At 57.7% G+C, this 27,418-nt stretch overlaps 3 protein-coding genes across 3 annotated transcripts; 1 reads left to right on the forward strand and 2 right to left on the reverse strand.

Moving 5' to 3' along the window:
* Positions 1 to 203: 203 nt before the first annotated feature.
* ETNK2 (ethanolamine kinase 2) lies at positions 204 to 16,686 on the reverse strand. Its single transcript, XM_059487937.1, is given in 10 exon segments — positions 204 to 568; positions 779 to 1,551; positions 2,430 to 2,503; positions 3,056 to 3,225; positions 4,556 to 4,639; positions 5,885 to 6,027; positions 8,346 to 8,483; positions 9,530 to 9,789; positions 16,473 to 16,620; positions 16,622 to 16,686. Coding segments are annotated over 9 exon segments (1,155 nt in total). The 3' UTR covers positions 204 to 568; positions 779 to 1,478.
* On the forward strand, positions 16,685 to 17,749 carry LOC132083166 (MAGE-like protein 2). The gene has a single exon (XM_059487732.1). The coding sequence runs from the start codon at positions 16,685 to 16,687 to the stop codon at positions 17,747 to 17,749; it is 1,065 nt and encodes a 354-aa protein (XP_059343715.1).
* Positions 17,750 to 20,174: 2,425 nt separating this feature from the next.
* REN (renin) lies at positions 20,175 to 27,418 on the reverse strand. The gene is given in 11 exon segments (XM_059488008.1): positions 20,175 to 20,525; positions 21,792 to 21,890; positions 21,966 to 22,110; positions 23,421 to 23,543; positions 24,261 to 24,269; positions 25,081 to 25,277; positions 25,848 to 25,966; positions 26,245 to 26,368; positions 26,461 to 26,505; positions 26,507 to 26,618; positions 27,318 to 27,418. Coding segments are annotated over 11 exon segments (1,236 nt in total). The 3' UTR covers positions 20,175 to 20,363.

Here is a 27,418-nt window from a genome sequence, read left to right on the forward strand (position 1 = left end):
GCCCTTTGTCAGTGCTTTATTTATTCCCAACTCCCTGGGGAGGGACAGGGCTCCCTGGGGATGGAAAGGGGTCCCCGGGGATGGGGAGGGGTCCCCGGGGATGGGGAGGGGTCCCAGCTCCAGAGCTGGGCCAGGCTGTGCTGCAGAGGGACTGGAAGTTGATGTGTCCCCTCCCCACAGCTGCAGCTCTTCCTGTGTCTCTCTTCCATTTCTTTTTCTTTTTATTTTGTCGTTTTGTTTTGTTCTGTTTTTTAAAAGATTGTAAATATAGATAGAGCTTTATTTTGTTAATAAGACGACGAGTAACTTAACCTGTATATTTCACATCCCTGTTTACAATCGTTCCTTCCCCTGGCCCTTGGCACAATAAAAGTGACTTTTTTGGAGCAGAGAGTGGGGGGCCTGGGTTGGATGGGGACATCTCGGGGTACAGAAGGGACCGGAGCACCCCCAGAGCCCCCAGATCCACCAGCCCCAAATTGCAGCTACCACTGAAACAAACACGGATGTGCCAGCAGCCCTGGGGCCATCTGGGGGACATCCCTGTGCCCAGAGAAGGGACAGTCACCTTGTCCCCACAGCCAGGGGTGGCATAGGGCCCTGGGGGACATCCCTGTGCCCAGAGAAGGGACAGTCACCTTGTCCCCACAGCCAGGGGTGGCATAGGGCCCTGGGGGACATCCCTGTGCCCAGAGAAGGGACAGTCACCTTGTCCCCACAGCCAGGGGTGGCATAGGGCCCTGGGGGACATCCCTGTGCCCAGAGAAGGGACAGTCACCTTGTCCCCACAGCCAGGGGTGGCATAGGGCCCTGATTGCTGCCAGGAGCTGGATGGGTGGGGACAGGCAGGACAGACCCTCCTGGATGTCCCCAGAAGACCCTGAAGGCAGAGATGAGGGTAGAGGGGAAGCCACCAAGCCAAGGGGACAGTGGGGACAGGCAGGGGCAGCTGTGGGGACACCCAGTGCCCACCAGCAGCACCCCACTGGTGCCAGGGCCTCACGGCTGGTACTGCCCCTTTGCCAGCAGCTGCCACCCCAAAGGGACAAAGGTCCTGTCCCTGGGGCCAGCAGGGACCTGGGACAGCGCTGCTTTGGGGGTGGCACCCATCAGGGCAGGAGGGGACAGCCAAAGTGACCAAAGTGGGGCAGCTCTGGGGTGACCCCGTGTCCCCCTCAGGGCCAGAGCAGGGGAAGGGGCAGTGCCAGGCAGCAGCAGCAGCAGCAGTGCCAGCGGGCACGGACCTGCCGGGCACCGGGGCCGAGCGGGGCTCGGCGTTAAGGCGGTGGTGAGGCGTCCTGGCATGGGCTGGGGCCTCGCCAGGGCCCTGGTCCTCTCCAGCATCTCGTGGTCCACTCTTGGGGGTGGCCAGGCTCTCCTGGCACGGGGGTGGCCGGGCAGGGCTCCTCGTGTCCCCCTGGGCAAAGGGGTGAAGGGGGCGCGAGGGCACGGCCAGGACAGGAGAGCTCGGGGTGCCCCTACTTGGGGAGCTGCAGGGCTGTGACCACCGGCTTCATCTTGAAGTACTGTTTGAACCTCAACTTTGCATATCTGCAAAGAGAGAGAGAGGAGGGGTGGCTATGAGACACTTGTGTGTTCTGGGATGGCCAGGATCTTCCCCAGGCACCATCAGGATCTTCCCCAGGATCCTCCCCAGGGACCTCCAGGATCCTTGGGATCTTCCCCAGGATCCTCCCCAGAGAATACCAGGATCTTCCCTGAGATCCTCACTGGGATCTTCCCCAGAGACCACCAGAATCCTCCCCAGAGACTGCCAGGATCTTCCCTGGGATCCTCCCCAAGGACTACTGGGATCCTCCCCAGGATCCTTGGGATCTTCCCTGGGATCCTCCCCAGGGATTACCAGGATCTTGTCTAGGATCCTCCCCAAGATTTTCCCCAGGGACCACTGGGATCCTCCCAAGGATCCTCCTCAGACACCATTGGGATCTTCCCCAGGATCCTCCCCAAGGATTACCAGGATCTTGTCTGGGATCCTTCCCATGGATTACCAGGATCCTCCCTGGGATCCTCCTTGGGATCTTCCCCAGGGACCACTAGGATCCTCCCTGGGGACTGCCAGGATCCTCCCTGGGATCCTCCACAGGGATTACCAGGATCTTCCCCAGGATCCTCCCCAGGGACCACTGGGATTCTCCCAAGGATCCTCCCCAGACACCATCGGGATCTTCCCCAGGAAACTCCCCAGGGACAGACGAGATCCTCCCCAGGAAAAGACAGGATTCTCCCTGGGATCCTCCCCAGGGACCACCAGGATCTTCCCTGGGATCTTCCCCAGGATCCTCCCCAGGGATCGCCAGGATTCTCCCCAGGAATTGCCAAGATCCTCCCCAGGGATCCTCCCCAGGACCCTCCCCGGGCTCTTCCCTCTCCGCCCATTTCCCTGGGGGCAGCCCGTGCACACTCACCGTAAGAAATTAAAGTCTATGGTGGAATATTTATCCTGGATCAGCCCCCAGCAGGCCCAGAAGAAATGGGACGCCTGCAAGGGACAGAGCAAGGGTCAGGGGACAGCCACGGGGACAGAAACAGCTGTGCCCCAATCCCCAGGGCTGTGACAGGGACAGGACATGGACCCACATGGGGTTTTTGTGGCTCCAGAGGCTGCTCCTGGCTGGAGCTGGAACGAGAGATGGCAGAGGGAGGGTGCTGAACATGGGATGCCACCCCTGTGCTGCCCTCCTGGGAAAACAGAGAATATTTCACCCGAAATTTCCAGAAAATCGGCTGGAACCGCCCCTGGCAGTCAGCAAAGAGGATTTCCTCACTCCAGCCGTGCCTGACCCCTCTGAAGGGCTGCCCAAGGCCACCCTGTTGGGCACAGCTGTCCTCAACACACCCCGTGACCTTGCCCAGGGGCTCGGTGTCCCTGAGGCACCGCCAGGCCCTTTGACACAGCCTGTCCCCCATGTCCCCAAGCCCTCAAGCTGGCACCAGCCAGAAGGACAAGAGCAGAGGAGAACTCCCTCACTCCCAAATCCCCTGGGTTGTGTTTTCACACAAGGAGGATGGCTCCTTCCTCCTCCTCACTCACCAAGGAGAACTTGTTCACTTGCACGTAGAGGGTCTCCAGCTCCTCCTGGGACACCTGGCTGTCACCTGGGTGGCCCTGGGTGAGCTCCTTGTAGGCCTGCAGGTAGGAGTGCAGCCACTGCAGCTGCGTCTCCCTGCTGGGGTAGAGGCCATAATCCACCTCCTTCACACCTGGGGGGACACGGGGGGGACACGGGGGGACAGGGAGGGATTGGGGTCTCCATGGTAAAGCGAGGAGAGCACAAGCCCAGCCAGGCACAAACCCAGGATCAGCTGCTGGCCCTTGGGGTGAGGAGCCAGGATTGGCACCCCAGGGGCATTCGGGTGCCCAAGAGCAGCAGAGACCCCGCTGTGACCATGGGCAGCCCCATTTCCTGCTGAAGGATTTGGGGTGTGGCTCCCTCCTCCATCCCCAGCGATGGGGAGACCCCATTTCCCACCCCAAGACTGAGATAAAACTCTCTCCTCCATCCTAGTAATGGGGACATCCCATTTCCCAATATGGGACTGGGAATTCCCAGTAACAGGTACACCCCATTTCCCAGTATGGAACTGGGGATAACTCCCTGTCCATCCCAGGGATGGGGCACCCCATTTCCCAGTATGGGACTGGGAATAAAACTCCCTTCTCCACCCCCGGTAACAGGGACACCCCATTTCCCAGTATGAGACATGGAATTCCCAGTAACAGGGACACCCCATTTCCCAGTATGGGACTGGGAATAACTCCCTCCTCCATTCCAGTAACAGGGACACTCCATTTCCCAGTATGGGACATGGAATTCCCAGTAAAAGGGGACACCCCATCTCCCAGTATGGGACTGGGAATTCCCAGTAATAGGAATGACCAATTTCCCAGTATGGGACACGGAATTCTCAGTGACAGGGACACCCCATTTCCCAGTATGGCACTGGGGACAACTCCCTGTCCATCCCAGGGCTGGGGACCCCCCATTTCCCAATATGGGAGATGGAATTCCCAGTAATAGGAACACTCAATTTCCCAGTATGGGACATGGAATTCCCAGTAAATAGTAACACCCCATTTCCCAGTACGGGACATGGAATTCCCAGTGACAGGACCACCCCATTTCCCAGTATGGCACTGGGGATAACTCCCTGTCCATCCCAGAAATGGGGACAACCCGAGCCGAGGATGGGGGGACTTTGGAGGCCCCCAGGTGTTCCCCAGGGATGAAGAGACCCCATTTCCCATCCTGAGACTGGGATAAAACTCTCTCGTCCATCCCAATAACAGGAACTCCCCATTTCCCAGTAATAGGAACACTCAATTTCCCAGTATGGGACATGGAATTACCAGTAATAGGAACGCCCCATTTCCCAGTATGGGACTGGGAATTAAACTCGCTTCTCCACCTCCAGTGACAGGGACACCCCATTTCCCAGTACGGCACTGGGGATAACTCCCTGTCCATCCCAGCAATGGGGACACCCTGGGCCGGGGATGGGGGGACTTTGGGGGCCCCCAGGCGCTCCCCACCTGCGAACTCGTTGAAGTGGTTGCCGATGTCGAAGGCCTGGTAGTTGTACCCTGTGTACTCGTAGTCGATGAAGCGCACGCGCTCTGCGGGGACAAAAACGGTCAGCGCTGGGGACAGAGGGGGTGGCAGCACGGGGATAAAATGGTTCCAAAGTCATCATCATCAATATCCCCTGGGATATTCAGGGGAGTTGGAAAGAAAGGTTGGGCCTGGTAGGCCCTGGGGAAAATGTTGGGTTTTACTGGATCGTGTGAAACTGCACCCATGTAATAATTTAATTAAAATGATAAATGAAATGATTATATGATATGATAAATTATACATTATAAATATGATAATATATGTATTATTATATTTATAAATATAATATAATCATATCCATATTTTCATTATATTTTATTATATCATCACATTTATAAATGTATTATATTTATATATTATAATATTTATAGATATTACAACATAATATTTAAAAATATAAATACATTTATATTATATTTTCATTACATTATCATATTTATAAATTTATTCTATTTATATCTATTATGATATTAGATATTATAACAACATATTTAAATAAATATGAATATATTTATAGTATATTTTCATTATGTTATCATATTTATAAAGTTATTATAGTTATGTTTATTATAATATTTATAAATATTATAACATCATATTAAAATAAATACAAATATATTTATATTATGTTTTCATTATATTGTCATATTTATAAAGTTATTATATTTATATTTATTATAATATTTATAAATATTATAACATCATATTAAAATGAATACAAATATATTTATATTATGTTGTCATATTTATAAATTTATTATATTTATGCTCATTATATTTATAAATATTATAATATTGGTCATATTTATCATATAAATATGAGAAATTATCTGATTGTTAAATGCAATGGTTGATTGGTATTTAGATATAATTATAGTTAAATTCAAGGATTGATTGGTAATTAGATATAATTATTGTTTAATTGTAACAAGAATCGTGAGAAACGATGTTTGGGGGGGTTTGATGGAAGTTACAAAAATCCTTGCCTGGATGAAATCAATGTATACAATCGAACGATATAAATTTAATAATTAATATGTAGTTACATAATGATAAGGGTATAAAAATGTGTTCATCTTGAACCCGTGTCAGAGTCAGATTTGGGTCTGTACCCCTGACACCCAGAGCTCTTCAATAAAAGCACCTGGATAGGATCATTCTGTGACTGCTGACAGTGACAGCCCCAGTGACAGCCCCAGTGACACCCCCGAGGGACACCCCCAGTGACACCCCCGAGGGGCACCGACCTCGTGTCCTGTCTAGGATGATGTTCTTGCACAGGAGGTCGTTGTGGCACAGCACCACGGGGGACCCGAGCTGCGACAGCGTCTGCTCCATCCAGGCCAGCTCCTGCTCCAGCGCCTCGGGGCTGGGCACGTCCCGCGGGAGGCTGCCCGAGGGGACAAAAGGGACACAAGGGACAGGGTGGCATCGCTGCTGCTCTTGGGGGGACAAAAGGGACAGGGTGGCATTGCTGATGCTCTCGTGGGGGACAAAAGGGACAGGGTGGCATTGCTGCTGCTCTCATGGGGGACAAAAGGGTCAGGGTGGCATTGCTGCTGCTCTCGTGGGGGACAAAAGGGACAGGGTGGCATTGCTGCTGCTCTCATGGGGGACAAAAGGGACAGGGTGGCATCGTTGATGCTCTTGGGGAAGGGGACAAAAGGGACAGGGTGGCATCGCTGATGCTCTCATGGGGGACAAAAGGGACAGGGTGGCATCGCTGATGCTCTCATGGGGGACAAAAGGGACAGGGTGACATCGCTGCTGCTCTTGGGGGGACACAAGGGACAGGGTGGCATCGCTGATGCTCTCGGGGAAGGGGACAAAAGGGACAGGGTGGCATCGCTGATGCTCTTGGGGAAGGGGACAAAAGGGTCAGGGTGGCATTGCTGATGCTCTCGTGGGGGACAAAAGGGACAGGGTGGCATCGCTGCTGCTCTCATGGGGGACAAAAGGGACAGGGTGGCATCGCTGCTGCTCTCATGGGGGACAAAAGGGACAGGGTGGCATCGCTGATGTTCTCGGGGAAGGGGACAAAAGGGACAGGGTGGCATCGCTGATGCTCTCATGGGGGACAAAAGGGTCAGGGTGGCATTGCTGCTGCTCTCATGGGGGACAAAAGGGACAGGGTGGCATTGCTGCTGCTCTCATGGGGGACAAAAGGGTCAGGGTGGCATTGCTGATGCTCTCGTGGGGGACAAAAGGGACAGGGTGGCATTGCTGCTGCTCTCATGGGGGACAAAAGGGACAGGGTGACATCGCTGCTGCTCTTGGGGGGACACAAGGGACAGGGTGGCATCGCTGATGCTCTCGGGGAAGGGGACAAAAGGGACAGGGTGGCATCGCTGATGCTCTTGGGGAAGGGGACAAAAGGGACAGGGTGGCATCGCTGCTGCTCTCATGGGGGACAAAAGGGTCAGGGTGGCATCGCTGATGCTCTCGTGGGGGACAAAAGGGTCAGAGTGGCGTCGCTGATGCTCTCGGGGAAGGGGACAAAAGGAACAGGGTGGCATCGCTGCTGCTCTTGGGGAAGCCACTCTGGGGCTCAGGGGTGGCGTTTCCCCAGTTTCCAGAGCTTCCCTGGAGGCTCAAGGGCAGAATTTCCCCACTTCCAGAATTTCCCCAACTTCCAGCACTTCCCTTGGGGCTCAGGGGCAGAATTGAGTTTCTCTGACTTCCAGCATTTCCCTGACGGCTCAGGGGCAGAATTTCCCCAAATTTCAGAGTTTCCTTGGGGCTCAGAGGCAGAATTGCTCTTCCTTGACTTCCAAAGCTTCCCTTGGGGCTCAGGAGCAGAATTTCCCCAACTTCCAGCACCTCCCTGGGGTCACAGCAGGAAAATTTTCCCAGCCTGACTTCCACTGCTTCCCTGGGGGCTCAGAGGCAGAATTTCCCTCTCTTGCCTTACAAACGACCCCACTAATGACACAGAGAGGCGCTAACCAGGCCGTTTTTGGGGAGGGGACCAGGTTTGGCACCCAGCCACCCACCCCACCTCATCCTCAGCGCATCCCTTATCCCCAAAACCCCCACGCCCACTCCCCAAACCCACCCAGCGCTGGCTCCCCGATCACCCGGGGTTGTTTTGGACTCTGGTAACCTCAGGAGAGGTTCCAAGAAGAGAGCTCGTTAATGATTGCCCAATTGGCCTCGAGGAAGGCGCAGGGTGGGTAAAGTCTGCCCGTGGCCCGGCGGGTGCTGAGAAAAGCCCGGCTGGTTCCTGACGCGGGTTAATCATTGCCCTGCCCAGGGTTCGTTCACCTCCTGCTCCTCTTGGGGCTGCCCAAATCCTTCCCAGACACCCCAATTCTCACCTGCCCGGCCAAAACAGCCGCCCCAAAAAGCGGGATGGGGTGGCTGGAAGTGGGAATTGTGCGGTTTAATTTTTAGAGTTAATTGGCAGCTCAGCAGGGATTGAACTTGGGTTTGTTCTCCAGGGAGGAGGAGGAGGATTGTTCCAGCAATGGGAGGCTGTGTGTCCATCTGGATCTTGCACAGACACATCCAGAGCTCCAAAAAAGCTCAAATCCCACCCAAACCAGCAGCAAGAAGGGGTTGGAGCTGCTCCAGCGGCTGTGAGAGGAATCCAACCCCAAATCCAGCCCTAAATCCCCACAGAGGCTTTACCTGGGAACCTCGGCCCCAGAGGGTGGGCAAGGGGTGCCCGAGGCAGAGCCTGGCTCTGTGGGATCCCTCTGCCTTTACCTGGCGTTGGATACCTTTGGGCCGAGCTCTGTCTTCACCAGGCTGAGGTATTTGTGCAGCTTCTGCCACAGGATGGGCCTGGGGAGGCTCCCGTTGGCGTGGATGGCGTGGACTCGGGCCATCTCCCGCGCCACCAGCCTGGCATGGGGCACAGGGGAAGGGTGAGGGGTGACCCCAAATCCTCAAAATGCCCCCTGCAAAATCCCCTGAAGAGATCTGGGGGTGCCTTTAGGGGGTTCCCTGAAAATCCTGCTTAAAACGCAGGGTTGGCACAGGTGAGCCCTCGTTCCATGTCAGGGATCAGCCTCTGGAGCATTTCAGAGTTGTCATTTTCAGGGTAAATTCAGCCCTAAACTCTGCTTCCTGAGGAATTCTAAATTCCCAGGAAACTTTAATTCCATCTTCCCAGGAAGCCTTAATTCCAGATTTCTGGGAAACCTTAATTCCAACTTCCCAGGAAACCTTAATTCCAGCTTCTCGGGAAATTTTAATTCCAGCTTCCCGGGAAACTTTAATTCCAGCTTCCTAGGAAACCTTAATTACAGCTTCCTAGAAAATTTTAATTACAGTTTCCCAGGAAACCTGAATTCCAACTTTCCAGGAAACTTTGATTCCAAATTCCCAAGAAACCTTAATTCCAGCTTCCCAGAGAACCTAAATTACAGTTTCCCAGGAAACTTTAATTCCAACTTCATAGGAAACCTTAATTCCAGATTCCCAGGAAACTTTAATTCCAGATTCCCAGAGAACCTTAATTCCAGTTTCCCAGAAAAACTTGATTCCAACTTCCCAGGAAACTTTAATTCCAACTTCCCGGGAAAATTTGATTCCAATTTCCCAGGAAACCTTAATTCCAACTTCCCAGCAAACTTTAATTCCAGCTTCCCAGAGAACCTAAATTCCAGATTCCCAGGAAACCATAATTCCAGCTTCCCAGGAAAGTTGGAATCAGGTTTTTGGCTTCACCAAAACCTGATAAAAATCAGAAATTTGGTAATTTTGACACCTCTGTCTGCAGTTCCACCCATTCACCCCGCGACCCCCATTTACCCCAGGACTGGGCACACCAGTGCCCCCCACCCATGGCAGCCAGGGCAGAGCTGCAAACACAGAACAAACCCCCAGAAAATTGGGGAAAAAAAATGAGGGAGAACCCCCAGATCCTCCCAGGATGTCCCACCCACCTGAAGACGTGAGGATCCCTCACATGGTCCGGTCCCAGCGCGATTCCCGGCAGGAATTGGTAGCAGAGCCCGTTCTGGAAGGCGCAGTAGAGGTCGGGGGCGCATCCGTGGGCTCGGAGCACCTGGAAGTTCCTCAGCTCCGTCTCCCTGTCCACCAGCAGCTCGGTTTTCCTGCCGTACACCCGCACCAGCAGCGCGTCCCCCATGCCCTCGTCCGTGTAGCAGGCCACCAGCTTGTTGGTGATGCCGTCAGTGAAGAGCTGCGTGGGGACAGACACAGCCAGGGGCGACACCTGGGTGAGGCTGGGAATAGGGGAACCCCGTGCTTCCCACCCGGTGGGAAAACCTCGTGGAAATGGCAAAAATGAGGAAAAGGAGCGAGGCAGAACGGCCAGGAAAGCTCCTGGGGGAGTGAGATGAGTTTGGGAGGGCTGAGGCTCAGGGTTCTGCTGGTAGAAGGTGAAAATTCTCTTATTTTTCACCTGGAATGGCTCGGCAACACCTCTGCATGCAGAAGGGGTGGTTTGGGTGGAAATGCTGTCATTTTTCACCTAGAACAGCTCAGGGATATCTCAGGAACACCTCTGCATGCAGAAGGGGTGGTTTGGGTGAAAATCCTGTCATTTTTCACCTAGAACAGCTCAGGGATATCTCAGGAACACCTCTGCATGCAGAAGGGGTGGTTTGGGTGAAAATCCTGTCATTTTTCACCTAGAACAGCTCAGGGATATCTCAGGAACACCTCTGCGTGCAGAAGGGGTGGTTTGGGTGGAAATCCTGTTATTTTTCACCTGGAACAGCTCAGGAACAGCTCAGGAAGAGCTCTGCAGGCAGAGGTGGCAGTTTGGGTAAAAATTCTGTTATTTTTCACCTGGAACATCTCAGGAACACCTCTGCAGGCAGAACGGGTGGTTTGGGTGGAAATCCTGCTAATTTCACCTAGAACAGCTCAGGGATATCTCAGGAACAGCTCTGCAGGCAGAAGGGGTGGTTTGGATGAAAATCTTGCTAATTTCACCTAGAACAGCTCAGGAACAGGTCTGCATGGAGAGGTGGTGGTTTGGGTGAAAATCCTGCTAATTTCACCTGGAACAGCTCAGGGATATCTCAGAAACAGCTCTGAATGCAGAGGTGGTGGTTTGGGTAAAAATCCTGCTAATTTCACTTAGAACAGCTCAGGAACAGCTCAGGAACAGGTCTGCAGGCAGAGGTGGTGGTTTGGGTGAAAATCCTGTCATTTTTCACCTGGAACGGCTCGGGGATATCTCAGGAACAGCTCAGGCCAGATGTGCCACCAGCACGCTTGGCACGGGAGCAGCCCCGGGAACGTCTCCCCGCGGGGGAGGAGAAAAATCAGCGTCAATTGGCACGAAATTAAAAAAAAAAACACCACAAAACCCACCTAATAAATAAATAAACCACCCAACGAGGCTGAAAACAAGGCCAGGGCAAACACCACCCCCCGTGCCCTCCTCCGGCCCTCCCCGCGGGCCGGGGCGCTGATAGGCGGGGATGTCGCTGCTGGGGACATCTCGTGTCACCGCGCTGATGGCTCCTCGCAGATGGAAAGGGAGTTTTGTTCTCCCCGAGCTGCGCCTTGGCCGCCTGCCCGCGCACATGCCGGGGCTGCTGCCGCTCCGAGCCGGGCTCCGAGCCCCATCCCGCCGGGATTTTGGGCACCTCCGGGGCACCCGAGGGGATTTAGGGACCTGTCACCCTACAGAAAACCCCTGTTCCGTTTTCTCCATGCCAGTTTTGGGGTGCTGCGGCTCCCCCTGGACAGGATTCCTTCATCCCGCTGGGATTTTGGGCATCTCTGAGGCACTGAGGGGATTTAGGGACCTGTCACTCCATGGGAAATCACCCCCATTGTCCCCCGTGCCAGCTCCAAACTGGGCATTCTGGGGTGCTGCAGGTCCCCATGGGAATGATTCCTTCATCCCACTGGGACTTTGGGCACTCCCAGGGCACTGAGGGGGTTTGGGGCTCTGTCACCCCACAAGAAACCCCTGTCTTATTGTCCTTGTGCCAGTTTTGGGGTGCTGCGGCTCTGCCTGGGCAGAATTCCTTCATACTGCCAAGATTTTGGGAACCTTTGGGGCACCGAGGGGATTTAGGGACGTGTCACCCCATAGGAAATCACCCCCATGTCAGCTCCAAGCTGGGAACTCCGGGGTGCTCCAGGTCCCCATGGGAGCGATTCCCTGATCCCGCTGGGATTTTGGGCACTTCCAGGGCACTGAGGGGGTTTGGGGATGTTTCACCCCACAGGAAATCCCTGTGCCATTGTCCCTGTGCCAGCTCCAGAGATTCCCCTGGGAATGATTCCTTCATCCCGCTGGGATTTTGGGCATCTCTGAGGCACTGAGGGGATTTAGGGACCTGTCACTCCATGGGGAATCACCCCCATTGTTCCCCATGCCAGCTCCATGCTGGGCACTCCAGGGTGCTGTAGCTCCCCCTGGGAATGATTCCCTCATCCCACTGGGATTTTGGGCACTTCCAGGGCATTGAGGGAGCTTAGGGCTCTGTCACCCCACAGGAATTCCCTGTCCCATTGTCCCTGTGCCAGCTCCAGAGATTCCCCTGGGAATGATTCCCTCAGCCCGCTGGGATTCTGGGCACTTCCAGGGCACTGAGAGGGTTTGGGGATGTTTCACCCCACAGGAGTTCCCTGTCCCATTGTCCCTGTGCCAGCTCCCCCTGGGAACGATTCCCTCATCCTGCTGGGATTTTGGGCACTTCCAGGGCACTGAGGGGGTTTAGGGCTTTGTCACCCCACAGAAATTCCCTGCCCCACTGCCCCCCACACCGTGGGATGTTCAGCTCCAAGCTGGGCACTCCGTGCCTCCCCTAGAAATGATTCCCTCATCCCACTGGGGATTTCAGCACCTCTGGGGCACTGAGAGGATTATTGGGGCTCTGTCACCCCACAAGAAACCCCTGTCCCATTGCCCCCCAGAGTGCCAGCTCCAAACTGGGCACTCTGGGGTGCTGTGGCTCCCCATGGGAACGATTCCCTCATCCTGCTGGGACTTTGGGCATTTCCGGGGCACTGAGGGGGTTTAGGGCTCTGCCACCCCACAGGAATTCCTTGCCCCATTGTCCCCCACACCGTGGGATGTTCAGCTCCAAGCTGGGCACTCCGTGCCTCCCCTAGAAATGATTCCCTCATCCCACTGATATTTCAGCACCTCTGGGGCACTGAGAGGATTATTGGGGCTCTGTCACCCCACAAGAAACCCCTGTCCCATTGCCCCCCAAAGTCCCAGCTCCAAAGTGGGCACTCTGGGGTGCTGTGGCTCCCCATGGGAACGATTCCCTCACTCCTGTGGGATGGAGGAGCTGGAGCAGGAGGGGGTTTAGGGCTCCTGCTCCGGCAGCCGTGCAGCTCAGGGATGGGACGGATAATTTTAGACATCCCACTCAGCAACCCACGCTCCCCTATAGGGTTCCTATATATAGGGCTCCCCAGCAGCCTCCCAGGGGAGACTCCAGGCACTGGAATGAGAACCCTCCAAGCCAGACAGGGCTGACACCCCCATTCCACAGCTGGATTTGGGGTGAGCGGGGCGAGGTTGCTGCCCCATCCTCAGGGTTGCTGCCCCTCAGCTGCAGCAGAGCCTTCTCAAGCTGCTTTTCCCCGAGCTGATAATCTGGGTTCACCCTGGGGCTCAGCTCTTTCCTCCTCTTGTCCTGCCAGGCCCCAGAGGTTGGAAATTCAGGCAGCAGAGGTGTCACATCCTGTCCGTGCAGGTGTCACCACGGGCCACATGTGGGTCAGCCGCAGGTGAGCGGCTCCACACGGAGTGAAATCCTCAGCGCTGCTTTGTTTTGCTGCCCCACAGCTCGGGCAGCCCTTTCCAGCAGCTTTAATGGGATTATTGAGCCTTATCCCCCCTGGATTCCAGGCCACAGACTCTGGAGATGCCACGTGGCTCTGGGTGACCTGCAGGGACTCGCTGGGTTTGGGGGTGGCTCCCAAGGGTGGCAGTGGCTGTCTGGGTGCTGTTCCCTGTGGATCCAGGCTGCAGCCACCCCAAATCCTTCCCTCCTGCAGCCGGGTGGCAGCAGGGACAGAGGGGAGGAGTGACACTCCGTGAACTTTGCAGGGATTAAACGCAAAGCGAGTGCTGTGCCAAAGCGCTGGGGTGAGGCAGCAAAATCCGACTGCTGGTGCTGCACCTGCCAGGAGAATCCCTCAGCATTCCCAAAACATCCCCGTGCTGCTCCCTCAGCTCCCCCAGCCCGGGCTGGCCACCAGCAGGGCAGCTTGTGGGCAAATCTGGGCTAAAAACATCCAACCCTGCAGGGCAACCTCGCACAGCTTTGGCTCCGCGGTGCTGCCGCTGTTATCTCTGGTTAAGGGATGGATGGACGGACGGACGGACGGACGGATGGATGGATGGATGGATGGATGGATGGATGGATGGATGGATGAGGAACGGACGGAGGGATGGATGGATGGATGGATGGAATTCATGGATGGATGGATGGATGATGGATGGATGGATGGAATTCATGGATGGATGGATGGATGATGGATTAAGGGATGGATGGAGGGATGGAATTCATGGAGGGATGGATGGATGGATGGATGGATGGATGGATGGATGGATGGATGGATGGATGGAATTCATGGATGGAATCCATGGATGGAGGGATGGATGGAATCCATAAATGGATGAAGGGATGGATGGAGGGATGGAATCCATGGATGGAAGGATGGAATCCATGGATGGATGGATGGTGGATAGATGGATGATGGATAGAATCCGTGGATGGATGAATGGAATCCATGGATGGATGGATGGATGGATGGATGGATGAGGAACGGACGGAGGGATGGATGGATGGATGGAATTCATGGATGGATGGATGGATGATGGATGGATGGATGGATGGAATTCATGGATGGATGGATGGATGGATGGATTAAGGGATGGATGGAGGGATGGAATTCATGGATGGATGGAGGGATGGATGGATGGATGGATGGATGGATGGAATTCATGGATGGAATCCATGGATGGAGGGATGGATGGAATCCATGGACAGAATCCATGGATGGATGGATGGATGGAATCCATAAATGGATGAAGGGATGGATGGAGGGATGGAATTCATGGATGGATGGAGGGATGGATGGATGGATGGATGGATGGATGGATGGATGGATGGAATTCATGGATGGAATCCATGGATGGAGGGATGGATGGAATCCATGGACAGAATCCATGGATGGATGGATGGATGGAATCCATAAATGGATGAAGGGATGGATGGAGGGATGGAATCCATGGATGGAAGGATGGAATCCATGGATGGATGGATGGTGGATAGATGGATGATGGATAGAATCCATGGATGGATGAATGGAATCCATGGATGGACAGAGGAGTTTGTGCTTCCCTGGGAGCGTGGGGCCCGACTCAGCCTCACGGACACTCCTCAGGGATGAGGAGCAGGAGCTCTGGGAAGCGAGCACAACCAGGAGCTCACAGCAGGGCAGCCCGAGCTCCCAGATCCTTCCTGCCGCCTTCCTGAGCCCCGGGAGATTTTCCCGAGCCACCGGCACAGCCTGGTACAGCCCTGCGAGGTGCTGGGAACGGGGCAGCGCTCCAGGGCACCGGGAATGGGATCGCTAATGGGAACCAGCTGAGGCCCCCGGCCCGCTCCATCCCATCCCGAGTGAGGGGAAACGCGGGAGGAGGGAAACGCAACGGGAGGGTTTTCCCTCAACTCCTGAGTGTTTTTCTTTCTTTTTTTTTAATTAAAAACACTCCCGCACACCCGAGCTGGTGTGGAACACTGACCCCTGCGGAGCCTGGGTACCGCAGCGCCGGGGTCCCTCCACAACCACGGAGCTCTGCGAGCAGAGCGAGACATTTCCTGCCCCGGCAAACTCCAACTCCCAGCTTCCTGCCCGCTGCCATCTGCCCTTTCAGACGGCTTTTCCTGCAGCTTCTTGTATTTCATTACACTTGGCTATTAATACATTTTTAATGACGGGAAGCGTGCGCCTTCCGAGGGGACGCTGCCTCACGTGCAGAGGTTTAAGGGCACGCAGTGCCAGCCCCTGCACGCTCCGGTGCCCAGCGCCAGGGCACAGCCGAGGGCACCGGCGCCACCAGCCTGTGTCACCCCAGCGATTCCCACGCCAGCCCAGCTCTCCCAGCACAGCCCTGGCAGCCCCGCACAGCCGAGCCCTGTCCCGGACTGGTGTCCAGCTCCCACCCGAAGCGGGGCTCAGCCCACGCAGCCCGGGAAATGTGGGAACCAACAAATATCCCAAACAAGAGCAGCTCCCGGGCGCGGCTTGGGGACACTTTTGCAGCCACAGACACCGCTCGGTGACAACCCAGGGGGTCCCTAAACCTCGTGGAGGGGGGGGGTGCGATGGGGGTGTCGTGCCTTTGCACAGCAGATGAACCCCCGGTTATTCTCTGGGCGCAGAGGGGAGACTCAGGGGTGGGGGTACGGGGTGTCACATCCTCTGGGGCAGGTCCTACAGCCCCCCATGGTGAACCCCACAGCACCCAAGAGAAAACCCCTTGGGTGAGCCCACATTCCCCCTCGAACAGATCCGGGAGCCCCCCGGGTTAAACCCCACAGTGCCCCTGTAACCCCCAGGCTGAGCCGCACAACCCCCCTGAGAACAGACCCATAGCGCCCAGGCTGAGCCCCACAGCCCCCCTAGGACAGACCCCATAGCGCCCAGGCTGAGCCCCACAGCCCCCCTAGAACAGACTCCATAGCGCCCAGGCTGAGCCCCACAGCCCCCCTGGAGCTGCCCGCACTCCCCTTTGGGATGAGCACCGCGCTCAGACAGACCCTATAACCCCACAGCCGCCCCCCAGCCGGGCTCCGCAGCCCCACCGAGCGATCCCCGGTGAAAGCGGCCGCCGGTTCTCGGTGTGCCGGCTCTGGGTCCCCGCCGTACCTTGGTCTTCACCGTGGCCGGGTCCCAGGCGGGTCTGAGGCGCCGCACGATCCGCAGCGCCCCGGGCAGCACGTCCCCCTCGTCCACAGCAATGGCGAGGTGTGGCACGGCGGGGGTCGCGCCGCCGCCCCCCCCGCTCCGGCCGCGGGCAGTCGGGGCAGCGGGCGGGCGGTGCGGCCATGGCCAGCTCCGCGCTGCCGGAGCCGCGGCCCATGTGCCGGGGGCTGCGCGGGGCCGGCGGCCGCGGGGAGGAGCCGCCGCCGGTGGGAAGCCATGAGTCACCGGCCCGCCTCCCGCCCGCCTCCCCGGCAGCGCCCGCACCGCCACCGGCACCGGGGGATCCGCATCCTACCGGCACCGGGGGCAGGGACCTGCGTCCTACCGGCACCGGGGAATCCGCATCCTACCGGCACCGGGGAATCCGCATCCTACCGGTACCGGGGGCAGGGACCTGCATCCTACCGGTACCGGGGACAGGGACCCGCATCCTACCGGCACCGGGGACAGGGACCCGCATCCTACCGGCACCGGGGAATCCGCATCCTACCGGCACCGGTACCGGGGGCAGGGACCCGCATCCTACCGGCACCGGGGGCAGGGATCCGCATCCTACCGGCACCGGGGGCAGGGATCCGCACCCTACCGGCACCGGGGGCAGGGGATCCGCATCCTACCGGGACCGCGGGCGGAGAGTCGCATCCGGCCGGGACCGGCATCCCTGGCAGGGCGGGACCCGCACCCCCCGCACGCCGAGACCCGGGCGCCGCACCCGCACCCGATCCGCACCGGCATTAGCGGACCCGCACCGGGACCCGCGCCCCGCCCTCACCGGTATCAGCGGACCGGCATCCCACCCGCACCGCGACCCCAGCGCCCGACCGGGACCGCATCCCGGGCAGAGGATCCGCACCGGGATGGGGCATCACATCCACGGCGTCTTGGGAGCCCCGCCCGGCCGGTACCGGAATCAGGACCAGGACGCGCCCGGCCGGTACCGGAACCAGGAGCAGGCCCCAGCTGTGCCGCAGCTGCTGTCGGTGCCTCCCCCACCCATTCCCAGAGCCTCTCAGCCACCCCCGGCAGCCGCCCCGCACCGAGACCCCCCCCTCCGCACCTGCTGCCGGTGCCTCCCCCATCCATTCCCAAAGCCGCCCCAGAGGATCCGCACCGGCACCGGCACCGGCACCCCAATGCACCCCATCCATCAGCTGAACCCCTCCGCCATCCCGGGGGGCTCCGCGCTGCCCCCCTCCCTCCTTTGGGGTGACAAAGGATGAGGAGCCACGCACGGGATGCGCTCCAGCCCGCAGGCTCTGCTCGGGATAACCTCTCCCATTGCACCCTCCTCTCGCTGGTTTCCGTAGGGATTCACAGCTGGAGTGGGAAGAGGTTTTGGGGGTGAGGACAGAGCGGGATTTTCCCGCTGGCAGAGCCCCCGCAGCTGCCGGACGCGGCTTCATTACGGGAGGAAATAACAGCGGCCCCGCAGAGTGTCCCCCTCCAGCTGGCCGTGCCTGAAACCAGTCCAGCTCACCCTGGAGACCTGGAGAAAAAAAAAATTTAAGGCAGATGAGGGACAAAAACCCCGCCGGGCATTTTCCCGTGTTGCCATAAATAGCGCCAGCCCTGTCAGTGTTAATGGGACGGGCATAATTAATGCCGCGCTTTGCCGGGCTGAGCACGGCCTAATTGCTCGGCCGGAACGATCTAATCCGGGCCAGCGGAGCCCCGCAGGCAGGGCCGCAGCATCCAGCGGGAAATTACCCCCGGAGCAGCGATTAGAGGTGTTAATAACCCGGTTTAAGGGGCCCGGCAGCGGCTTGGGCGGATTTTAACTCTCGCTGCTTGAAACGAGTGCGCGGAGTTGGAACAGAACCGGCTCAGCCAAAACCATCCCGGTTTAGGCCGGGCTGGGCCTTTTCCAGCTGAGGGATGTGGCAGAAGCCGTATCGGGGGCTGAAGGCACCTTTTGTACCCACTCGAGTCTTCTCCAGACTGTGGAGAGCCGGGCAGAGGAGGTTGGGATATTTCCAGGTGGGATTTTCAGGTTGGGATATTTCCAGGTGGGTTTTTCCAGGTTGGGATATTTCCAGGTTAGGGATATTTCCAGGTGGGTTTTTCCAGGTTAGGGATATTTCCAGGTGGGTTTTTCCAGGTTAGGGATGTTTCCAGGTGGGTTTTTCAGGTTAGGGATATTTCCAAGCGGGATTTCCCTCCTGTAGGAAGGGGGGGACTCTCGCCAAGCATCTCAGAAGGATGTGATGCCCTGACCTCAGCAGATTCCCTCTTTTCTGATGGTTCCATCCCTCCCTGCCGCTGTTTCCCGGCTCCTGGGCGGCTCAGGAAAAGCTGGATGAGAGCAGAAATTCATCCCTTCCCTCCACCCCACGGCCCCAAAGAGCCAATGCCACCACTCCGGCGCTGGAGATGACAGAAGAAAAATCACATCCCACCCAAAGGAGCCGGCATTTTCCCATCCCCGGAGCCCTGAACTGGAATTTTCCCATCCCCGGAGCTCCTGGGTTGTGCATCCCAGCACGGAGAGGCTGCAGAGAAGGACAAACATCCGCCCCAGGCTCATCCTCTCGCTCTGGAGCTACCAGGGGATGAGGATCTGGGCTGGGAGGGGTGGATAAAGGGCTGGGAGCTTAGGGGGAGGTGCTGGAAGGGTCACTCAGCAGCCACTGGATCCCCTTCCCAAATATCCCTGAGGCTGAGAGGAGATTTGGCAGCTCTGGGAATTTGGCAGCGCTGGAATTGTCAGCTCTGGGAATTTATCGGTGCTGGGAATTGTCAGCTCTGGGGTTCCTCGGCACTGAAATTGTCAGGTCTGGGGTTCACAAGTGCTGGAATTGTCAGCTCTGGGAATTTATTGGTGCTGGGAATTGTCAGCTCTGGGGTTCCTCGGCACTAGGAATTCCTCAGCTCTGCAGCTCCGAGGGTGAGGAGCTCCTGCCACCTCCATGGTGAGATCCTGATTCACTCCAGGAGCAGCTTTCCCACTCCCAGCCACCTCAACTGGTCAAACTGGAGGCCAGCCCGTGTTCCCCTGGCATGGGGATCTGGAACTGGGAACGTCCCCCCAGCTGGGAGAGGGCCTTGTCCCTCCCTCCAGGCCAGCTGGCACAAGGGGCACCTCCAGGGGCATCTCCACGCCCAGGGCGGAGAAAAACCTCTGATTTTTCATGAAAACAGACCCTGGGATGGGAGCCACCATCCTGTGTCACACAGACCCGCAGGAACTGTCCCCTCTTTGAAGGGTAGCTGTGGCACAGCTCTGTCCCTGTCCCCAGGGGGACACCAGAGCTCCTGTCACCACCCCAGCTGTAGGAGGAGCTTTGCAGAGCCCTTGGTTTGGCCGCAGGAGCTGGGGAGGGCGTTGCACCCTTATGGGGTGGCAGGGACACAAATGAAGAGGTGGCACAGGGACATTTGTGGCATTTATATTCCCTAAATATAAATATCTGACCCCCCCCCCCCGTCTCTGCAAGACCAGCCCTCCTCTCATCCTCCTGGTGCTTTAAATTGTTTAATATCAAACTCACGGAGAAAGGCAGGGCTGACACCGGCTGAAACCATCCTTAAACACCGATTATCGCCCCCGATTTAGGAACAACACAAACAGTCCCAGAGGTCCCTCAGCCGCACCAGCAGCAAATCCCCGTGCTGTGCGCTGCTCCTGCCGTCGAATATCGCCCTAAAAGCGCCCGGAGGATCCGGCTGGGATTCACAGCCCCGCTCCAGGCTCGGCTCCCGGGAATGCCGCGGGGGTTTGGGAGCGGGAACAGCGAGATTTGGAGAGGAGGTGGCAGAGCTGGAAGGGAGCTGTTCTTTCACTGCTTCCCGCATCCTCCAGGCTGGTTCTGCGCCCCCAGCCCGGCCCCCCGGCCCTCAGCGGGCGGTGGCGAAGCCGATGCGGTTGTGGCGCCGGTCGAATTTGGTGTAGTAGTGACCGATGAAGGTGGCGCCCAAAATCCAGAGGGGACCGGCCGGAGGGGGGATGTCCAGCCCAGAGAAAGCCACCACGCAGACGTCCTCACCGTACTGGGATTGCTGCAGGAAGGAGACCCGCGGGGTGATGGAGGGGACAGGGGGACAGTCCCGGTGTCACCCCATGGTGCTCCTTCCTTGGGGATCACGGAATGTCCTAACGAGGATCGTCGGGGCCGGTTCCTTCCCCTGCACATCCAGCCCCAAAAATCCCACCCTGTGCCTGGGAGTGACCTCCCTGTGCTCCTCTGGGTTTGGCAAAGCCCCCCAGAAGTGCTGGGATTGCTGCAGGGGTGATGGAGGGGACAGGGGGAGGGTTTTGGTGTCACCGTATCCCAGTTCCACACCCCCTGCTTGGTGCTCCTTGTTTGGGGATCATGGAATATCCTGAACGAGGATCATCGGGACCAGCTCCTTCACTGCACAGCCAGCCCCAAAAATCCCCCAAAATCCCACCTGTGCCTGGGGGTGACCTCCCTGCGGTGCTTTGGGTTTGGCAATGGCACCCAGAAGTGCTGGGGTTGCTGCAGGGGTGATGGAGGGGACAGGGGCAGGGTCCCAGTGTCACCATGCCCCATCTGCACACCCCCTGCTCGGCCACGGTGCTCCTTGCTCGGGGATCATGGAATTTCCTGAACGAGGATCATCGGGAACGGCTCCTTCACTGCACAGCCAGCCCCAAAAATCCCCAAAAATCCCACCCTGTGCCTGGGGGTGACCTCCCTGTGCTCCTCTGGGTTTGGCAAAGCCCCCCAGAAGGGCTGGGATTGCTGCAGGGGTGATGGAGGGGACAGGGGGAGGGTTTTGGTGTCACCGTATCCCAGTTCCACACCCCCTGCTTGGTGCTCCTTGTTTGGGGATCATGGAATATCCTGAACGAGGATCATCGGGACCAGCTCCTTCACTGCACAGCCAGCCCCAAAAATCCCCCAAAATCCCACCTGTGCCTGGGGGTGACCTCCCTGCGGTGCTTTGGGTTTGGCAATGGCACCCAGAGGTGCTGGGGTTGCTGCAGAGGTGATGGAGGGGACAGGGGGACAGTCCCAGCGTCACCCCCTGCTCGGCCACGGTGCTCCTTGCTCGGGGGACCATGGAATTTTCCGAACACCGGGAAAATGTGGATTTGCCCACTGTGAACCCCTTCCTGCTGTTCCGGGATGAAAAACCTTTCCTGGTATCCAAATCCCACCAAAACCCATCCCTGGCTGACCCCAAATCCCCCCCAAAGCACCCAAGGACGCAGGGACAGCTCACCCTGGCTCGGGTGGGCACCTCCACCCAACAGGAGGGTTTAGGAGCAGCAATTTGGGGCTGATTTTGGACACTCACCCGCAGCACGTAGGCCGGGCCGCTGAGGCCATAGACCTTCCCTCCCAGGTGGAAGGAGATGTTGGGCAGCTGAGGCACCTGCTCGCAGTCCACCACGTACTGCAGGGGAGGGGACAGCGCTGGGACAGGGCCAGGCGGCCATGGGGACGCGGGGAGGGGGTGGCTGTCACTCACCTCTCCTTCGGCCACCTCGGTGGCCCCGATGGCTTTCATGAGCACGGACACGGGGCCGGCAGGGCCGGTGATGTAGGAGGCTCCGGTGTCCACGGCCACCGAGCAGCCTTCCCTGCAGAACAGGATCTCAGCTCCTACAGACACCCTGGAGAGGGAGAGGTGGCACTGAGTGTCCCCTGGTGACACCAAGGGTGCTCCCAGGAGTGACATGTCCATCCTGAGTGTTCCCTGGTGACACCAGGAATGTCACTTCCATCCCAAATATCCCACGGTGACACCCAGGGTGCTCCCAGGAGTGTCACTTCCATCCCAAATATCCCATGGTGACACCCAGGGTGCTCCCAGGAGTGTCACTTCCATTCCAAATGTCCCCTGGTGTCACCAAGAGTGCTCCCAGGAGTGTCATTTGATCCCAAGTGTCCCCTGGTGTCACCAAGGGTGCTCCTGTAAGTGTCACTTCCATCCCAAATCTCCTGTGGTGACACTAAGTGTGCTCTCAGGAGTGTCACATCCATCCCAAATGCCCCCTGGTGACACCAAGGATATTCCTGGAAGTGTCACTTCCATCCCAAATGTCCCCTGGTGTCACCAAGTGTGCTCCCGGGAATGTCACATCCCACTCAAATGTCCCATGGTGACACCAAGGGTGCTCCCAGGAGTGACATGTCCATCCTGAGTGTTCCCTGGTGACACCAGGAATGTCACATGCATCCCAAATGTCCCCTGGTGTCACCAAGGGTGCTCCTGGGAATGTCACGTCCATCCCAAATCTCCCGTGGTGACACCCTGGGAGTGACAGATCCAACCCAAACATCCCTGGTGACACCCTTGGTGCTCCTAGGAATATCACATCCACCCCAAATCTCCCGTGGTGACACCAGGGGTGCTCCCACGAGTGTCACATCCAACCCAAGCATCCCTGGTGACACCCTTGGTGCTGCTGGGAGTGTCACACTCATCCCGAGTGTTCCCTGGCGCCACCAGGAACGTCACATCCCACCCCAGCCAGGCTCGTGCTGCTCTCCCAGCTTTTCCAAGGTGGGATCTGAGCTCCGTCATTTGCAGGGCTGATTTTTTGGGGGATTTTTGTTTGGGTTTTTTTTTTTTTTTTTTTTTTTGATTAAACAAAGCGGGATTGTTCCAGCTCCTCCCGCAGGACTGACACGGGTTAAACTCTTCCAACTGCAGCTCCCGGTGGAATCTCAGCCCACGGTGCCACCCCCTCTGCATTCCCAGCTGCTCCTGGCTCCTTGCTGAGCCTGGAGGAGCTGGAGGAGCCCACCCCCCTCCTCCCGAGAAAAACGGGGAGGGAAAACATCCCTGAAATCCCCGAAATCCCACCCTGAACCTGCCAGTGCTGGGCTAATATTGAGTTGGATGATCCCAAAGGCCTTTCCCACCTCAGATCCCGGGATTTGGGGTTCCCGGGCCGTGCCGGGCTCTCCCCGCCCTCACCCCTTCATGCGGATCTGCCAGAAGCCGCTCCTGCTGACGTTCAGGTAGTGGAAGTCGCCGGTGTAATAGGCTGGGTCGCTGCCTCCCAGGATGATTTCCCCGCCGGGCTTCAGGGGAGCGTTCCTGTGCCAAACACAGCGGGAGGGATTCCCTTTTCCCCAAAAATCTCATCCCAGCATGGAGCAATTCCCCTTTTCCCAAAAATCCCAGCCCAGAGGGAGCGATTCCTCTTCCCCCCCAAAATCCCACCCAGGCAGGGACCGATTCCCCTTTCCCCAGAAATCTCATCCCAGCAGGAACAATTCCCCTTTTCCCAAAAATCCCACTTCTGGCAAGGAGTGATTCCCTTTTTCCCAAAAATCCCAACCTGGAGAGGGCAATTCCCTAAAAATCTCATCCCATCAGGAGCAATTCCCCTTTCTCCCAAAATCCCAGCCTGGAGACAGCGATTCCCCTTTTCCCAAAAATCCCGGTTTTGGCAAGAAGTGATTCCCCTTTCCCCAAAAAATCCCAGCTCTGTCATAGAGAAATTCCCCATTTCCCAAAAATTCCAGCCCAGAGCGAATGATTCCCCTTTCCCCAAAAATCCCACCCAGGCGGGAATTGATTCCCCTTTCCCCAAAAACCCCACAGCCCCGAGGCTCTGCTGGCCCTGTCAGCAGCTGGGACAGTGAGGTGACACGGGCTCCAGCTGGGTGTGGTGGCCCCTGAGGTTGGGCAGAACCCAGGCAGGACATCCTGGAGCTGGCAGAGGGACCAGGGGACACCGGGGGACACCGAGGGACAGGGGGGGCTGGCAGTGGGTGGCCTGGAGGGCGCTCGTGCTTTGGGTCTTCTTACTTGGAAGTGCTGCAGAGAGAGGGATGCTCCATGAGGCACCTGTGTCCCCAGGGAGCCCAGGGGACACAGGTGACACCCAGAGACCCGAGGGATCCTCCATTCCATCCCTCCCCATCTCCTCCAGGATCCTCCAACTCCCTCCCATCCCATTTCTTCCAGAATCCTCCATTCCTTCCCTCCCATCTCCTCCAGGATCCTCCATCTCCTTCCCACCCTCCCATTCCATCTCCCCCAGGGATCCTCCATTCCATCCCACTCCATTTCCTCCAGAATCCTCCATTCAATCCCTCCCCATCTCCTTCTGGATCCTCCCTTCCTTCCCATCCCAGCTTGTCCAGGAATCCTCCATTCCATCCCACCCCATCTTCTCCAGGATCCTCCATTCCTTCTCACCCTCCCAGTCCATCTCCTTCATGATCCTCAATCTCCCTCCATCCCCATTTTTTCCAGGATCCTCAATCTCCCTCCATCCCCATTTTTTCCAGGATCCTCTATGCCATCCCATCCCGTCCCATCCCATCCCATCCCATCCCATCCCATCCCATCCCATCCCATCCCATCCCATCCCATCCCATCCCATCTCATCCCATCCCATCCCATCCCATCCCATCCCATCCCATCCCATCCCATCCCATCCCATCCCATCCCATCCCACCCCATCTCCTCCAGGATCCTCCATTCCATCCCTCCCCATCTCCTCCAGGTTCCTCCACTCCTTCCCTTCCTCCTACTCCATCCCCATCCCCATCCCTCCAACCCACAAACCCATCCTGTGAGCCCCCAACCCCAACCCCCTTTTGGGGGTGCCCCTCAGCCCCACCGGCTGTAGTAGACGGAGAACACGTCCTCCTGGAGGATCTGCTGTGCCAGGATGCGGTCGAAGACGGGCGTGATGCCATCGATGGCCTGGCTGGGGTAGCCCATGCCCAGCACGCCGTCGAACCGGGCGAAGATGAAGGGGAAGGCGGGCAGCGCCGTGGCCTCGGCGAACACCTGGATGATCGGGATGTCCGACACCTGCGGGAGGGCACGGGGGGAATTTGTGGGGTGACGGGAGGGGTGATACCTCAAAAAACCCCATGTGTGTCCTGGGTGAGCCAGCGGCTCTGGGTGTGTGGATTTTGGGGGATTCTGTGATTTCCAGGTGTGTGGATTTTGGGGATTCTGTGGGATCCAGTGTGTGGATTTTGGGGATTTTAGGTTTGTGGAATTCAGAGATTCTGTGGGTTGTTCCAGATGTGTGAAGTTTGGGGATTCTGTGGATTCCAGGTGTGTGGAATTTGGGGATTCTGTGGGTTCCAATGTATGCATTTGGGGGCTCTGTGGATCCCAGGTGTGCAGATTTTGGGGTTTCTATGGATCCCAGGTGTGTGGATTTGGGGGCTCAGTGGGTTTTGGGGATTCTACAGATTTTAGGTGTGTGGATTTTGGGGACTTTGTGGATCCCAGTTGTGTGAATTTGGGGGATTCTGTGGGCTCCTGGTGTGTGAATTTTGGGGATTCTGTGGATCCCAGGTGCGTGGATTTGGGAGTCCTGTGGATCCCAGGTGTGTGAATTTTGGGGGCTCTGTGGGTTCCAGGGCTCACCATGACGATGTCCTGGCTGAGGACGCCTTTGACGCTGCCGGTGCCGTAGCGGATGGCAAAGCCGGTGCCGTTGGCGATGTAGGTGCGCGACTTGGACGAGTCGTAGCGGCTGTGGGACACTGGGGACAGGGAGAAGGGACATCCCAGAGGGGCACAGAGCACCTCTGTCCCCCCAAAACCCCCTGGGGGAGGTGGATAATGGTCCACCCCACCTCACTGCCAGGACACCAACAGAGAGACCCCTCATGTTAAAATGCATCAGAAACGAGAGCCCATAACCCACTCTGAGCAGCACTGGGGGTCACTGAGGTTTTGGGGGGACACTGAGGTTTTGGGGGGGGTCAGTGAGATTTTGGGGGGTCACCCCCAGCCCCGGCAATGCTCCCCCCTTACTCACCACAGGCGCTGTAGAGTGGGGAGCACTTGTAGGATGGCACCCACAGGTTGGCCGAGCCCGTGTCAAAAACCACCTTGAAGGTCTGCGCGGGGGTCCCGATGCTGATCTCGCCGAAATATTGGGTCTGGGGGGGACAGGGAGCACCCCATGGCTCACACCGAGCCCAGCTGGGCTGCTGGGTGACATCACGGTGACATCGGGCAGGGCCACACTCACATCCAGGTAGTTGGTGAGCAGGGTGGGAGCTGTCCCGTTGCGGGGGACCGTCCCCTGCTCCGCGCGTGGCCCGGCGCAGCTCCGGGAACACGTCCCGCACCTTCACGCCCATCTCCTGCAGCGTCTGGCGGATGGAGGGCATCCTCCGCAGGGCGATCCTGGGGGGCAGGATCGGGAGGATATCGGGGGCAGAGCTGGGGGGCACCGGGGGATCGCCCTCAATCCCCCCGGCAGCTTCCAGCTCCAGCCCGGCGGCTCCACATGGCAGCAGCTCCCCACAGTTCCCACCACAGGTTGGGGACCCCCAGGAGGGTGGGGGACACCCCCTGTCCCCGATCCCGGCCCCAAACTCGGTTATTTGGGATTCAGAGTGCTCCTAAATCGTTTAAGTTACGAAAGACCTTCACCCCCATCTCCCGCAGCGTCAGGGCGATCCTGGGGGGCAGCACAGAGCTGGGGAGAACCGGGGGATCCCCCCAATCCCCCCGGCAGCTTCCAGCGGCATTCCCGGCCTCGGGAGCTCCAGCCTGGTGGCTCTAGATGGCAGCAGCTCCCCACTGCTCCCACCGCAAGGTGGGGACGCCCAGGTGGGCTGGGGACCCCCAGGTGCGTTGGGGACACCCACAGACCCCGAGCCCGGCCCCAAACTCCGTTATTTGGGATTCAGAGCGCTCCTAAATTAAGTTAGGAAAGACCCCCGCGCTCGTGGAGTCCCACCGGTGCTCGAGGAAGAGGAGTGAGGAAGAGCAGAAGAGGAGGAGGATGAGGATGAAGCAGCAAAGCCCCTCACCCTCCTGAGCAGAGCCCGGCAATAAAAGCGGGGACAGCCCCGGGAGGGTCACACCAGCTCCGGGTACCTCTGCAAAGCCTGCGCTGGCGAGGGGACAAAAGTGGCGCCCCAGGTGACGGCCAGGAGCAGCAAGCAGCGCCGCAGCCTCCTGCTGGGTGGCACCGCCAT

Source organism: Ammospiza nelsoni, chromosome 23, assembly GCF_027579445.1.
Source record: "Ammospiza nelsoni isolate bAmmNel1 chromosome 23, bAmmNel1.pri, whole genome shotgun sequence".
Classification (NCBI taxonomy): domain Eukaryota; kingdom Metazoa; phylum Chordata; class Aves; order Passeriformes; family Passerellidae; genus Ammospiza; species Ammospiza nelsoni.